Source organism: Botrytis cinerea, chromosome 3 (assembly GCF_000143535.2).
Source record: "Botrytis cinerea B05.10 chromosome 3, complete sequence".
NCBI lineage: Eukaryota > Fungi > Ascomycota > Leotiomycetes > Helotiales > Sclerotiniaceae > Botrytis > Botrytis cinerea.
In genome coordinates this window covers 653,308-668,085 of record NC_037312.1, presented here as the reverse complement: position 1 = coordinate 668,085, position 14,778 = coordinate 653,308, and the positions used below count along the sequence as shown (strand labels likewise).

The 14,778-nt window shown below is 42.2% G+C and overlaps 6 protein-coding genes across 6 annotated transcripts; 2 read left to right on the top strand and 4 right to left on the bottom strand.

Annotated features, from left to right (window-relative positions):
* Positions 1-281: 281 nt before the first annotated feature.
* Positions 282-1,332, bottom strand: BCIN_03g02000 (hypothetical protein). The gene has a single exon (XM_024691788.1). The coding sequence runs from the start codon at positions 1,182-1,184 to the stop codon at positions 369-371; it is 816 nt and encodes a 271-aa protein (XP_024547561.1). The 5' UTR covers positions 1,185-1,332; the 3' UTR covers positions 282-368.
* Positions 1,333-2,698: 1,366 nt separating this feature from the next.
* Positions 2,699-4,059, top strand: BCIN_03g01990 (hypothetical protein). The gene is made up of 3 exons (XM_024691787.1): positions 2,699-2,799; positions 2,916-3,924; positions 3,987-4,059. The coding sequence occupies exon 2, from the start codon at positions 2,920-2,922 to the stop codon at positions 3,919-3,921; it is 1,002 nt and encodes a 333-aa protein (XP_024547560.1). The 5' UTR covers positions 2,699-2,799; positions 2,916-2,919; the 3' UTR covers positions 3,922-3,924; positions 3,987-4,059.
* Positions 4,060-4,063: 4 nt separating this feature from the next.
* On the bottom strand, positions 4,064-6,691 carry BCIN_03g01980 (hypothetical protein). Its single transcript, XM_024691786.1, has 5 exons — positions 6,128-6,691; positions 5,557-6,040; positions 4,983-5,496; positions 4,416-4,907; positions 4,064-4,363 (listed from the first exon to the last, which is right to left on the bottom strand). Exons 1-5 carry the CDS (start codon positions 6,360-6,362, stop codon positions 4,163-4,165), a joined length of 1,926 nt encoding a protein of 641 aa, XP_024547559.1. The 5' UTR covers positions 6,363-6,691; the 3' UTR covers positions 4,064-4,162.
* A 1,262-nt stretch (positions 6,692-7,953) lies between these two features.
* BCIN_03g01970 (hypothetical protein) lies at positions 7,954-9,730 on the bottom strand. Its single transcript, XM_024691785.1, has 5 exons — positions 9,189-9,730; positions 9,011-9,133; positions 8,795-8,940; positions 8,555-8,657; positions 7,954-8,485 (listed from the first exon to the last, which is right to left on the bottom strand). The coding sequence occupies exons 1-5, from the start codon at positions 9,460-9,462 to the stop codon at positions 8,334-8,336; spliced, it is 798 nt and encodes a 265-aa protein (XP_024547558.1). The 5' UTR covers positions 9,463-9,730; the 3' UTR covers positions 7,954-8,333.
* A 603-nt stretch (positions 9,731-10,333) lies between these two features.
* On the top strand, positions 10,334-11,458 carry BCIN_03g01960 (hypothetical protein). Its single transcript, XM_001559246.2, has one exon. It carries the CDS (start codon positions 10,539-10,541, stop codon positions 11,349-11,351), a length of 813 nt encoding a protein of 270 aa, XP_001559296.1. The 5' UTR covers positions 10,334-10,538; the 3' UTR covers positions 11,352-11,458.
* A 1,811-nt stretch (positions 11,459-13,269) lies between these two features.
* Positions 13,270-14,096, bottom strand: BCIN_03g01950 (hypothetical protein). The gene has a single exon (XM_001559247.2). The coding sequence runs from the start codon at positions 14,012-14,014 to the stop codon at positions 13,292-13,294; it is 723 nt and encodes a 240-aa protein (XP_001559297.1). The 5' UTR covers positions 14,015-14,096; the 3' UTR covers positions 13,270-13,291.
* Between the last annotated feature and the right edge of the window lie 682 nt (positions 14,097-14,778).

Here is a 14,778-nt window from a genome sequence, read left to right as displayed (position 1 = left end):
GCTTTTGTGCCGCCACCTTGACTTCGGAATTTCCTTTGTCATAGAATAGGAGACTGACTGTTGGTGGCTTTCTGATGGACTGAAAATCATTGTGCTGGTGCTACCTGGGTAACTGGTAGCAGGGGATTTCACGAGCGGAGGAATGAACGATTTTCCGCAGCCAGTTTTAGTTTATCCGTGATCTCAGTGGGCGCTCTCCCAACCTCCCATTTTGGTTATCCGTAATTTGGGAAGGATTGTAAATCGTATCTCTCAGCAGCTATTTCACATCAGGGAACTAATGCGCAACGCACTACAGATTGAGCCATGAAAGCTTGCTGATTCCTTATCTAGCATAATCAATTCCTGCAAAGTACACCCAGCTCTATCTATCTATTTTTTGCCAGCTCACGGATATGACGCACAACGGGCGAAAGGTCATTGAATCTCAGAGGCATCCGATGATCACCATCCCATTGGACCAATCTCCTACTGCCTGGCTCGCAGAACTCTTCAAAAAGCTGACAGTGTAAGGGTAATCCCGGGTCCTGCATACCATGCACATGAAGGGTCGGGATACGCAAGACGGCTCGGCCGTCGCTTTGAGGTGTTGACCAGCTGCGCCAGTTGACGTCTGTGATCTGTGAGGCATCCGGCAATGTACTGAAGCCAAGATTAAGATGTATATCCGGTTTGGCGTGCAGCGAGATCAGGGGCGCTCGCCCAGCGATCAAGACTCCAAAACGATAATCCGATCCTGAAGATCCTCTGCCTATTCTTTCCTTCTCCTTGCAAACTTGTTGGCGATAGAGCAGGCTTGCACACAGTTTGGCTCCCTGACTGAAGCCAAGGATCGCCACCCATTCCCCCGTCGCCCCCCGTTGAGTATCTTGACGCCTAGCCTCTTCTAAACTTCGATCAATTGCTTTCACCGCATCCGCATGAGCGATCTCTGGATGCTCTGGTCGCCAGCGAAACCACCGTTTGAAAGGCCCCCATTGACCGAACACCGTTGTAACTTCGGGTCCAGCCTCGGAGATAAAGGGGCTTTCTGCGAAGACAAACCGAAATTCAGACTTGAGCTGAGCAATGAGCCCTCGACATTGGGCTCGAAAAATTCTGGCGTTGGTGCCTCCACCATGGAGACACAGGATTCGCGGCAGATGGAGGGTTCGGTCCTCTATTTCCTGGATTTTGGGATACATAATGGAGTGCAATGATGGGGATGTTGTAGTAATCAGAAGATTAGATTCACATAGTTCCTTTTGAACTTTGTCTCGACTAGCTTAGTATTTAACAATCCCCGAGATATCGGTCCGAAAGTCTAATCATAGTATAGTGCAACAGATGTACAAAGTTGGTTGCTACTACCTACATGACCATTAAGAAAAAATCTGCGAAATGCCGTGCATATTCAACGACGATAAGGTAGCACATATGCTGAAGGTCATTGGAAGATGGCACTGAAGTCAGCAACCTATCTATCTTTACGGTAGCCATTGACTTGGCCAATTGCCACCCAGGCGTTCCGAATGAAATTCCGTTTACAGTAACACCTTCACGTAAGAACCCTGCAGATAAGAAATACCTGACTTTTGAAATATTGATGCAACGTAATGATACCTTTTTTCAATGGCATTCCTACGAACTCTTCGATTCGGACCTATCATAGTATTGCAAAAGAGAGAAAAATAATATACCGGAAGCAAAAAGCATATACAATTTAGGTGAATTTGACTTTCCGATAAGAAAATCTTTGTTAATAGAAGGAAATGCCGTTTTTATTTATTTTTTTGACAAATTTCATTGTAAATTTATAATTACGTGCCTTTTCCCATTATTATTATACCTATCTATCCCCTAGTACCCTATCGTTCGACGCCAGGTCCGTGCATTTAAATGATTATAAGTGGCAGTGGAATCGAATGAAATTCTTTTTAAGTTTTTTCTTTTTTCCTTCAAATTCTTCTACTGCCTAGAAGCAGTTTACCTTTTAAGTATATAATTTTTTAAGTCTTTATATCATTAATGAAACTTCTCATATTCAATTATATATTAATTTAATAAGTTATTATTCATGGGGGCCGACCCTCAAACCCCAGTTCTTCACTTCGTTCGACTATAATTTGTTTTTCTCTCTCATTATTATTATTATTATCATTATTAGGATTAGAATTAGAATTAGAATTAGAATTAGAATTAGAATTAGAATTAGAATTAGAATTAGAATTAGAATTAGAATTAGAATTAGAATTAGAATTAGAATTAGAATTAGAATTAGAATTAGAATTAGAATTAGAATTAGAATTAGAATTAGAATTAGAATTAGAATTAGAATTAGAATTAGAATTAGAATTAGAATTAGAATTAGAATTAGAATTAGAATTAGAAAACTTGTTTACCATTTACTTTTTTCTTACTGCTTCATTAACTTATTGCTATTTAATTAGTTTATTATGTATTACTTAAATAAATAATCCTCAACCCTTATTGTTTTTATGGCTTAAAGCATTACAACTCTACATAAAATGGTTTATCACCCACCATACAGAGGTTTTACGGGAGTTATTTGGCTTTGGCAACCCAGTTTTAACCTGGATGGGTATTCCGAAGAACATTCCCGCTTAATATCATATCAATATCTATTAAAATAGCGATTTGTAGCATAGTTTTCCCGAGGGATATTCCGTCCAATATGCCAAGAGCCTTTCTTTTTACCGCAGCATACCACGCAGACTATTTTGGGAGGATTTGCATTCTGAGATCCAAACGCAAAGGAATATCTAATCAGGCGCACTGGTTCTTAAACTATAGCAGAAGGTATGTCTGCAGGTGTCTGACGCCAGATAAGCCCCTCATAACGGCTTCACAATTTTTTACAATCCAGAATCTCTCGTTTTCAGAAGTTTCTCATCTATTGACATTGCTGTTTGAAGCAACATGCCTTCTTCCACGAAAAACTCGTCTTTTTATCTTCCCTTGGTGAATATCACACCTTATCTACAAGATCCTAGCAGCATTGCGGGCCAACAGGTTCTTGATGATGTACGACGAGCCTGCACTTCAACGGGATTCTTCCAGTTAGTTGGACATGGAGTCCCTGCTACACTTCAAAAGAATCTCTATAACGCTGCTGCCAAGTTCTTTGCCCTTCCGATGGACGTCAAACTTCCTCTTGATGTCAGGAAAAATATTGGTTTCAGGGGCTACGACGTCATGTCTTCGCAGTCCTACGAGAAAGATGTCTTGCCGGACCTCAAGGAAGGCTACATCGTGGGCACCGACATTCCTCTCGACGATCCCCGTGTCATGAAGCGACGCTTTTTCATGGGTCGGAATATCTGGCCCCCAACCGAATTCCTGCCATACGAAGACTTCCAGAAAGTGGTCGAAGAATACAATGACGCTATGCTGCGGCTTTCATGGGTGGTTGTAGATCTAATCGCTGCCACATTGCCCTACGGACCGCATGTGTTTGACGAGCTCAAGGAGAACGATCCTGCATGCCCACTCCGTCTCTTGCACTATCCCCCAACCCCGAAGCAGGTTGGTAACGAGCGACGACAATTTGGAAGTAGTGCACACACTGACTTTGGTTTTATTACCCTTCTGTTACAAGATGAGAATCCAGGTCTGGAAGTACAAGACCGTGAGACTGGAGAATGGATTGGAGTGCCTCCCAATGAAGAAGCTTACGTTGTCAACATGGGAGATATGATCAGCAGAGTGACTGGAAATCTGTACAAAAGCAGTCTGCACCGTGTTTTGAATAAGGCACCAACGGATCGGTATAGCGTAGTGTTTTTCGTTGATGGAAATTTAGATTACAAATTGCGCCGACTAGATAAGATTGGACAGCCTGGAGAGGATGAAGAGGCGCTCACCGTTGAGGAACATATGGAGGAGCGGAGGAGAACTACTTATGGGCTTCGCAAGAAGTGAGAGGTAAGAAACATCACAAGAAGTCAGCTGGGCATTTTACTGACATTTGTTACCCTGAACTGTAGGTATTCTTCAAACACGGGACCGTCTCACATTGAACCAAGAATAACAGTTCTGTGACGAAATTCTGGTGACCCATTGATGTTGTAGTGAATCAGAATTGTGTTATTCTCTGGTCTCTTTCCGTACTGAAATTTAATTGGGTCTAATCTGCAAAAAAGGACGAAAGCTAATCTACACACTAAGATAGAGCCTGTGTCCCAACGATCTCCGACAGCTCCAACAAGTCTACATAGCTCTGACTTGGGTTGCTGACGTTCTTCAATTTGCGAAGAACGTCTAAAAGTTCTTGGAGGTGGGAATTGAAGGACTCGTGGTATAATCGATGCTCGTAGATATGCCCAGTGCAAAAGCCGAGTATGACCGGCATCAGTGGATGGATCTTAGACAGATATTAGTAACCTTGTACTGTAAAAGAAATGACCGAGGCTCGCCTTGAAAATAGGAAACTCGGTCAGCGCTTTTGCGAGTTTGACGATCTGGGCTGCTGCAGTCAGTGCTCGCAACTGGTATGCCACCACAGATGCCCCTCCATCGGAGTCAGCAGCCAACTTTAATTCCATCCCCTTGCACAGAGCCATAACGGCTGTCTGGCCAATTATTCTTGTGAACAAGAGCATGGGGTCATGCGTTTCGGTTGGGCTCGGATTGTACTGTGACAGAATCTGGAGCCTAGTTGTCACCATGTCGTCCAGCCACTGAAACTGGATTGAGTAGTCTAAGGGCGCGCCTCCGTAAAACATGGAAAGGTTGAACTGCTGGCCATAGAACAAGCTCCGCCCACATATACTTGCAAAGATCACGCATTGAATAAAGCTTGATTGTGTCTGTGGGCTTTGCTCAACTATCGCTTCGGAAAGAAATTTCCCTAGCACGTTCTGGCTGCACTGAAATTCCTCCTCAGGCGCTGGAAGACGTATAAAGACCTATATAGAATGTAAAATTAATCAGCAACTCATACTCTTCATGTTATCTCAATCGAAAAAGATGGGATTCCATACCACATGTTCATTCATTGTCAAAGGCAAACAATTCAGCATCGTGAGGAGAGTGTCAAGGAAGTAAGACATCCAGAAGACTCGGCGTTGTTCCTCGGTCTCCAGGAAAGACTTTGTAGGTCTAGTAGTGGCATATACGCTCGGGCAATCGATCTCATGGAATTTCATCAACTGCACCAGACGAAATGCTTGCCCAGCGGTGATCCATGCCTGCTGCTTGGGAGCTCTCATTGACTCATAGATTGCGACTAAGACCAATGTCTGTACATGTTCGGTATCGGTGGTTGAGTGATCTTCATTGGCGGTACTCAAAGACTCTAGCATTAACTTCGTGTCTCGAAAGAGTTGTTTTTGTAGATGCTGAAACTGGACTGAGACAGAAGTAGCCAGTGTCCACATCGCACTCTGCAAGCAAAGACGTGATGTCTTCTCAGTCTTTTTTCTAGACCAGGACAAGTACTGGCGCTGATGAAGTAGAGGTATGAATTTGTGCACTCGATCAAAGTATAGTTGGTCTCTGGACATTCTTTAGTATTCATCTTTCTTCCTCTATGGCTTCTTAAAACCAGCGACCTACAATTCGTCGTGCATCCATACAGGGATGGTGTTGTTGGTATTTACTGATAGTTTGAGTACTGAGCTTATGCCATTCAATGAATTTGACATGGATTTTCTTTGCCCTATACAATGCTCACTTCCTACGGTCAACGAACATGGGCTGACAACTCCAGAAAACGCTGGTCCTTCTAGGCGATCTGGGACGGAAGTGGATACGCTAAAGTCTTCGAGAGTCGATCCAGCTCGCTGCTGTTCACTTTCTGACGTTGACTTTGGGCTGACAACCCCAGAAAACGCAGGTCCTTCTAGGTGATCTGGGACGGAAGTGGATACGCTAAAGTCTTCGAGAGTCGATCCAGCTCGCTGCTGTTCACTTTCTGACGTTGACTTTGGGCTGACAACTCCAGAAAACGCTGGTCCTTCTTGGTGATCTAAAATAGAATTAGGTAGGCCGTATCCTTCGATGGTTTGTTGCTGTAAAGAAAGCTGACGCTCCAATGTTACTACAACAGATCACATTGTTAGTCACGCCCCAAAACGGAGCCTTCAGGATTTGAGCATGACAAAGGATTAAAAGATCATGTACCAACCAATTCTATCCTTCAACTCCTTGAAGTAACCCTTTTTGGGTCCCCGAAGGGCACGACCAGCATTGAATTCACACGTTGCACCAGCATCACGACAAACGCCACACTGTGGTTCTCGACCATCGCAGCGCAGTTTCCGTCTCCTGCATTCTTCACAGGCTTTTGAAGCTCGCTCTTGCCTTCCCTGGCCTGGTCTCGAGGTCATATCAATCTCTTCTGAATCACTTAATGGTAACATAAATGTAAAGATCTAATAATCTGTACAGCAGCGGCTATCTATTTTGGCTACATATATATGGGATTCTGAATTTATCTATCCATCTCTTGCTATTTTGTGAAAATTAGATCCTCTTCTACGTGTGTTATCAGGATTAAGATGCTGGTGCAAGTTGGTTGAAGATCCCTTCCTCCGCTTTAGCTTGTATGGACTGATAAATTTTGCGTTGTCATTAGACCTATGTCAGGAAGGTGTAGGATTCAGTGCTAATTAGTAGCAAGGGTGGTTTCCTGCAATAAATCAATCAGCCTAAAGGCAGCGAATCAACACGCAAGGCTTATCTGCAATTCGTGTTGTCTGAGTGGTTAGAAATTGTGAGAACATCGAAGCATTATATTAGACCAAATGCCGCCACTTTCGGGTTTACAGAAACCCGAGCCCCGAACGCACTGTCCCACCAACAAGCAGTGCTGAGATCCGTATCTACACATATATGATTGGCTGTGGGAGTTCCTTGATTTTTTGCAATAACGTGACTTGGCGTGATGAATTCTACCTATGCTGTAACCGATCTCCCTAATATATGCACATCCCTGTTATATATACGATTTCAATAATATCAATATCATAATTTTAGATATTGATAATATATTTATAGAGGTTTGAGCTTTTAATTATATTAAAATCGATTGATTTACATTTTCTTAATAATATAAAAGCAAGTCTATTTCGAGAAAGTAATTCTTCTTTAATATATAATAAATACTTTCTAATAATTAAAAGGAGATCTTAATTAATTAAATAAATAAATGAATTCAAACATTTATTCTTTCTATAAGTTATAAAATTAAAAATCTTATAGAAAAGATTGTAGATAAGATAACAGGAAAGGATTGAATTAATAATTTTATAAAAAGATATTCGATATCTTTTTGAAATCGGTATTTTCATTATATTAATTATTTCTATATTATTGAATAATATTAGGTCTTATTATATGTTATTTAAATTGCTAGCTTCATATTGTATACATTGAAATTATAAAATAAGAGTATGCATGTAATAGGGATATAAATATAAGAGGGAAATCGATTACTGTGATCTACATCTATTTATCATGACATCACCTCAATCTTCCTGTACCGGGGTCGATATGCCTCAATCATAACGTTCTGACTGCATTTAGAAGCGGGGAAATTATCGTGATCAACTCGGCTCGATCCGTCTGTTACGGCTGTTTGTGGGGTAGCACCTCAGGCACTGAGGTTTGGGTCCACCGGGTCTACCGTATCCATTTGGAAAATTCGTCCAAAGCTAGCAAGGATCATTACTTTTAGGGCCAATTAGCTTTCCTCTAAAGGCTGTGAAACGCCTCAAAATAGAAGGATTCAATAGAAATTCAAGGCATTTGATGACTAATCTATTGAATGAACGAATCAATCGCTTCCTGTGCTTGATTTAACCCTAACCTACGAGTGAGCTTAAATTCTTAATCCTTGCTAGCTTTAGACGAATTTTCCAAATGAATACGGTACCTCGTGCCGACGGCGACCCGCACACAAGTATAAATGGTATAATTTTCATAGTTCTAGTAAAGATAATGAAAAGTCTTTGTGCTACAGTTGACTTGTTGATTCATTGCTATTATTCACTTTAACACCGTCTGGCATAGCCAATTCGAGGTCTTTGCGCCGGAGGTGAAGAAGAGGCGCAGAGTTCGAGAGTGAGGTGGTGTTGTTAAGGAGGGAATTGAGAAAGTAATAAGTGTAGCGTGATCAGTGTGGAGCAGGGTAAGAGGTAGTCTGTTTTGGTTTATGAATGGGAATATTCAAGGATCAGATTGAGACAATGCACCTTTTCACACAGCAAAGTTGGCCAAGGATCAATTCAAAGATGCAGTTATTCCATCAGTTAGCTAGCCTCCCTGCTTCCCTGATCTCGACCCTAAACCACACATAGGCAACTTCGTGATAAGTATGAGGTATCTGAGAATCACATATTTCGTGCACATTGCCACCGTGCTTCCTCCTTCTGCAGCACAATTGGACCCCTATATCCGGTGATCGAGGTGGCATTAGGCACGAGAAATCGCATCTGGTTAGATGAGCAAAGAACCTGCAACCTGAGGGATTCTAGGCAAAAATCTACCACTCCGAGTTAGAATTCTTGTACCTCGGAAAAATCGAACGATGTGTAGGAATGTGAAGACATACCGACTAGCGCATGAGCGTCCTCGGGAGCGCTCATGAAAACCTCTGGAAGCTCAGTCATTGCCGTCTGATAGTGATCCCAGTAACTCCATTGTCGGATAAGACTCTGTAAATGATATTAGCATTGTGGTTTACGAATTTACTCTCTTGTGAGTATTATGGACTTTCGGCCACAAGGAAAATATTTTTCTGTCGCAGTAGAATGACTGCTAGATTAAAAGCGGCTATATTAAATCCACTTACCAGGCAATGCAACTGATAGTCCATGCCTGACATCAATTGATACCCAATGTATGTGCCAGAACCAGTCGTTTCACCTGCCAGGCTAGGTATTTCTCCCTTCGTATTCAAAACGTCCAGTTCCGCTGCACTCAATGTAACGCCACGGTCTATATAGCGTCCATCAGTTGCCATGGAAGTGGTAAAAAGAAAGATCTCCTTTCAATAGAATTGACCAACCTTTCAATAGATTTTCCCATGCAGCTTCACGTTCCATTGATGGTTCCCCCATAAAAACGCCTGATTCGGGCCCAGTGAGATGCGCAGTCCAGGTCAAACCACTGTCTTTGATATGATCCCACTCTAGAATGACACATTAATCTCAAGTCTTTGTTCAAAATCATAAACAGGCACGTACCAGGTCTGAAAAATGGTTCTATGGGGCAAGTTTGGTCCGAAGATGACTTGTCAAACCAGATGAAGCCGTAAAATCCAAAGGCAAGGGAACCCATCACAATAAAGATCTCAATTAGTCGAATGAACCTTGGCAGCCATTGGAGTGACCGCTGGCTACGTCGACGAAGAAAAAGAAGAGAGTTATGAGACTGATTTTCATCCACATCTGCGGAGCCAGAGGAATGGCTATCATCATGAGAAAGAGGCTCATATATCTGATCTCTTTCTTTATCCATGGACAATTTCTGTGTGTTTGAGCGGGTGCTTCTCTGTATGTAGTTGTGTTTGTTTCTGTGCTTGCTAGCCTGAGAGACAAAGTAGAAATAACAATGGCAGGCGGCAGTGAGAAAAAGTGAAGATTTGAGGATATCAATTTCGTACAGGAGAACTGGGGAAGGCTGCACACTGTATCAATCTGACAATATACAGTCATCTTGTCGATGTCGGCCATCACCCTCTCTTCGTAAGAGCTTTCTCCCGAGTTTCGAAAGTGGGTTTATTCTCGTATGAGATTCTACTATTTTCCGAATCAAATAAACACTGATTGGCCACATGCAGGTGCAATGGAGTGTCGCAATGATCAGCATCGCCAAGGCGCCCCCACCCTTCTTCTTCTTGCTCGACTTGCCCGTCAAAAGCTTAACTCAACTCTGAACGGTTTATCCGATAGAACTACGTGTTAGCGCTCATGACGTGACATACGAATCCCAGGTTGCCATTATTCTGATCCGGGATATTGATATTACTTCGTCGCCGGCGTAATAAAGTTTATTACAAGCACCCCCCACCTATTCGCAAACTACCAATAGAAAAACAGTATTGTTCAATCTCTGGAATCTGATTTGACAAAAACACCGCTGCTCGTAGAATATACTCAAAGAAATTTAACCTTTTTTTCGTCGAGTACCAATGTACAAGTGAGAATAACGATAACCCTCTCGCGATCCACACGCCTCTATAGATACAAATCGGCGATCCGGAAACAAGACAACAACGTAACGTACCGAAATGCTTGGCCATGGCTCTCGGAAAAACATGGTGCCGCATGAAGTGCCAGGAACCCACAATGTCCTATTCGAGTGTTCCGAGAGGCTTTTCAGAAGAACCGAGGGACAAGGAGTCTCTCTCTCTCATCTCGAGAGATTCTCAAAGCAAATCTGACCAGATAGCAACATGACCTCTTTCCCTCTCTAGACTCTGTCTTTCTTCACACGTTCTATACTTTTCACGCAATCATTCTGTTCGTCCTTGCCTGCAAAACATCTCTACGAGCAGTTTCATGACAGAAGTCGACGACCAGAATTTTATCATAATGCCTTCTGGAGCTCTGCCTTTCTCATTTTCTTCCTCTCCATTCAAAGAACGCAAGACTCGTGATGAAGAGGAGGACATTAGCAGATCGCTCCTTGCCGGCAGAGAGAGCTTCGATCATGCTCCCCCTATCACGGAGCCAAAGCTATCTTCGCGCTCCAAGCCTAGCCCCCCTCAAGGGCGAAATTATCGCAAAGCAGCATGCTTAAAGTCACTGAGACGCATTGGGGTGTTATCACTGTATATCCTGACCATCGGTCTCGCCTTCAATGGTCTCTATCACCTTTTGAAACCCTTGGGTGGCCGGATGCGAGTGGCTTTGGGAATGCCAGTTGAGGACCTATCCTCTTGCTCTTGTGGATCTTCTCTGCTCGAAGCCATGGCTCGATCCTGCCGCTACGATACAATTGCAGCTGCTTGGCTACCACCGCATTGCCGCGACGAGGTGCTGGCAGCGCAATTTGATGCTACTGGGCCTGGTGCGGACGGCGCCTGGACTTATTACGCCGACGAATTCGGCCGTACCAGTATCTCGACGGAGGAGATAGCTCTGCTACCGGCGAACGACTCTCAAGACTACTTTTTCACCACTCACCGCTGGCATGTCTTGCATTGCAGCTATTATTGGCGAAAGATGTATCGGATGGTCCACGCCATGGAGGGTGCGGCAAAGCAGATCGAACATCGATTTGATACAGATGGATATATCGCACACTGTGAGATGATTTTTTTGAAAAGAGATGCGCTGGATAGTATTGCGACTGGGAGCAGGGTGAGTTTGAACACAGACATTGTTGTCGTGAAGGAGGATTAGAGCATAAGAAAGAGAAAGTTTGATTTTGAGAGAGGTGTGCACTGAGGACCGAAGACTTGATAGCACAAATCCTAAGATAGTCAATGAAGAGAGCCTCTGGTTTTTCAACACAAGTGCATTCCTCTTTCTCGCCTTCTGCCTCCTCGTAGGACTTCTCATCTCTAAGGTAGCAACGGAAGGCGTCCGTGGTATAATGAATTAATGAAACAGCTACCACACCACACTAGCAATATATGAAATCATAATAGCTAGTATTTCTGTAATTTTGAAAACGAGGGCTATCTAACGATATAAGATAAATTTGTAGAATCCTAAAACTCAAAGGTTTTAAAATCAATAATCTACACCACTACCTTTTCCGGACGCATATGATCTCAATTCTACTTTCTTCTTTTTCTCTCAGGTAGAATTGGTGATGGAATTGGTGGTGGAATAGAAAAGGTGGAGTTTAAAATAGAATTTTCTTCAAGTTAGAACATAGGTTATAATTGGAAAATCAATTAATAATATTATATATGTTTAAAATGTAGGGTTAATATTGTGTAATATAATACTTTTACTAGTATAATAGTAATATAAATAACTATGATTATGATTAAATAACTAAATGCCTTATAGAATATTAGAGTTTAAATTGATGTAAGTAAAAGTGGGAATAGCTTTACTTTCCTCCACCTTTCTTTGACTTCTTCAATACTCCACCTTCCACCTTACACCAGACTAACCTACAAAACCTATATGTAATGTACAATTCTTGTATAGGCTTTTATACATTATGGTGTATGATATATACGTCTGAAAAGCCCTTATTATAGGCGTCCAATATCCATTGATTTATTATACTACGGACACCCACCCTGTAATAGCAGAATCCGTGATTAACGAAGTGATCGCTTCTTCAGCTCAAGAAAACCCTTAATCTTTTCATAATATATTAAAAAAAGTATTTTTAAAGTATTGATTAGACAAATAATTTCTTCGTAAATAATTAAAAGAATTTATTTCAAAAGAACTTAATGAAATTCTTAAATTTTAGCTTAATATAATCAATAGTTTATTTTTATTGAATTCAATTTACTAATTGAATTCAATAAAAATATATAAATTAGAATTATAAGGTATTCATATCTTTATAATATATTCTATATAATATGGTACAGTAGTAAAGCTTCTTATTGAAGAATAAATTTAGCGTGATGTAAATAATTTATCCCTTATTCCCCTTTCCCTTTAAATTTTCGGATAATACTTCTCACCCATTTTATAGCTCTTACACTTGTCCTCTTTCTCCTCCTAACTCTAATGCTTGTTCCCTTCTCTTTCTAGCCCCACCTCCTTTTAGCTCTTATTCTTGCTCCCCTTCTGTCCACCTTTCCTACAATTCTAATATTTATCAAATTCTGAAATCTCTAAAGCCCTTCAAAACCCTCATTTCTTTTTCTATTACAAGTCTATACTAAATGAATCTCAAACTATGCCGATTCCATTTGTTACTAACAAATTGACTATTCTGTTAATAATAAAATGAATATATCATTATTATAATATGTGTAATAAAATTTGTATAGGGATTTATATTGAATTTCTTTTTGTCGAAAGTATTAACTTTGCTATCACAGGGCCACTGTTGCTACCTCAGGGGCATGTACACATGCACGTGAGGGAATGCAGCATTACTTACACGCCCATGACTGAACTGCCTACCTAGTCCTGAACATCTGTCTCAAATTGATCATCGACTGATCCGCGATCTATTAAGCCCTTTTGAACTCCAGACTGAAAGTTAAAGCCGGATAAAATATCCCAATATCAGGTGACCAATGGCACGATGTCTCACATATTCAAGATAAGGGCGTTCATTTTGAATCATAAAGGGATTATATTCTTTCCATTCAAATTGCAATTCCTATAGTAAGAATGTACATTGAGCAACTCAGCTGTCAAAATATGTCTCCAACACACTTGCCATTTTCCCATACGCTTGAATCCCATATCAACTCCTTTGCTCCCTGCAGTCCGGGCCAATCACGAGTCAAAGGGCTCTGCTCTGTCTTGCTAGCCACAGCGTAGAGCAGTGCTGGGTCCCTACACTGCTTGTGCTGCACCCCGATTCCGTCCACACGGAAGCCTGTAATTTCATCATGAAGGTTATATTCGGGAACAGGAGCCTCGATAGTGTCGTCAGCAGCGCAGAGTAGAGATTGCGCCAAGTAGGTGAAGCAGTGAGTCAGGTGAGTTGGGCGAAAATGGTGAGAGTGCTCAGAGTGCTCAGACGGAGTGGGTGCAAGTGCGTCTCTAAGCATGCGAAGGCAGTGAAGGGCGTGAAACATGCTTATGCCCCAGCTCTCAACAAAGGTTTCGTTGCGCTGGACCTTTATGAAGCCACCATTGGGAGAAAGAAGAAGAGTCTCCCAGTGGGAATCGGCAATAGGACCATAGGATTCGAGAGTAGGATAGTTCTGGAAGAAGCGAGGGAGGGACGGGAGAGGGCCATGGGCAGAGGATGACCTTAGCGAGAAGGGCTGAGGACGAGGGTTGAGGAGAAGGACGAATATGATGAGCAAGAGGATAACTAAGATTGACGGGACCAAAAAACGACGAATTCGGACTTCCCTAGTAGCTCCATGCTGCTTCCTGCTCGTGTTTCTTCGCAAGAGATCCATTGATCATAGCGGGACGATGATGGTTGATAGATAATAATTGATAGTAGTCCGGCGAAAACGATGGTTAAAAGGAACTCCCATCTTGATCTGCATGCTTGCTTCTGAAATAATACGTCAGATATATATCGGAGATTTTGTGGCGGAGTCGGAATGAGGAAGGAAATATCCCGTCTCTCGGTACTTTGGATGGTATTGCGAATTATTCGGGTAAACTTCCGAATAGCACAACATGTTCGCAAGGTCTCCATTTGGTGGGTTTAGCCTTTGAGGTTGATAAGATAGCGCTTAAACCTTTCGCTTAAACCTTTCGCTTAAACCTTTCGCTTAAACCTTTTTCCATTACTCAGAATGTCACCTCCACACATAGAGAGTAGAGTGCGTGCATAGCCGGCAACCGGTAATTTGCCCTGAAAATTAAGAGTTGCTGCACGCCAGGGGGGGAAAGTCGTCAGATTATTAGTGTTGGTGAGATGGACGTTGGTGCAGATCCACGTCATATTAGTATCCCACTTAACTGCAGGTGCCCCTTCGACAACGGAAAAAGCTTGAATATGCTTGACAAAGCTTGGGCGGGAAGGTAGACGTTTTCTAATGATCCGATTAGGAGTTCCTTATTAAACCCTTGCGGCGGCCGATTGGGTGCTTACGGATCTCGTGTGGCACAGCAGCACAAACCGGCTCGTATCCTGCCAATGATCAGGTAATGTACGAAGTACGATGCCTTTGCACAATTCTTGAACACCTTCCTAAAGACTCCGAAAGAC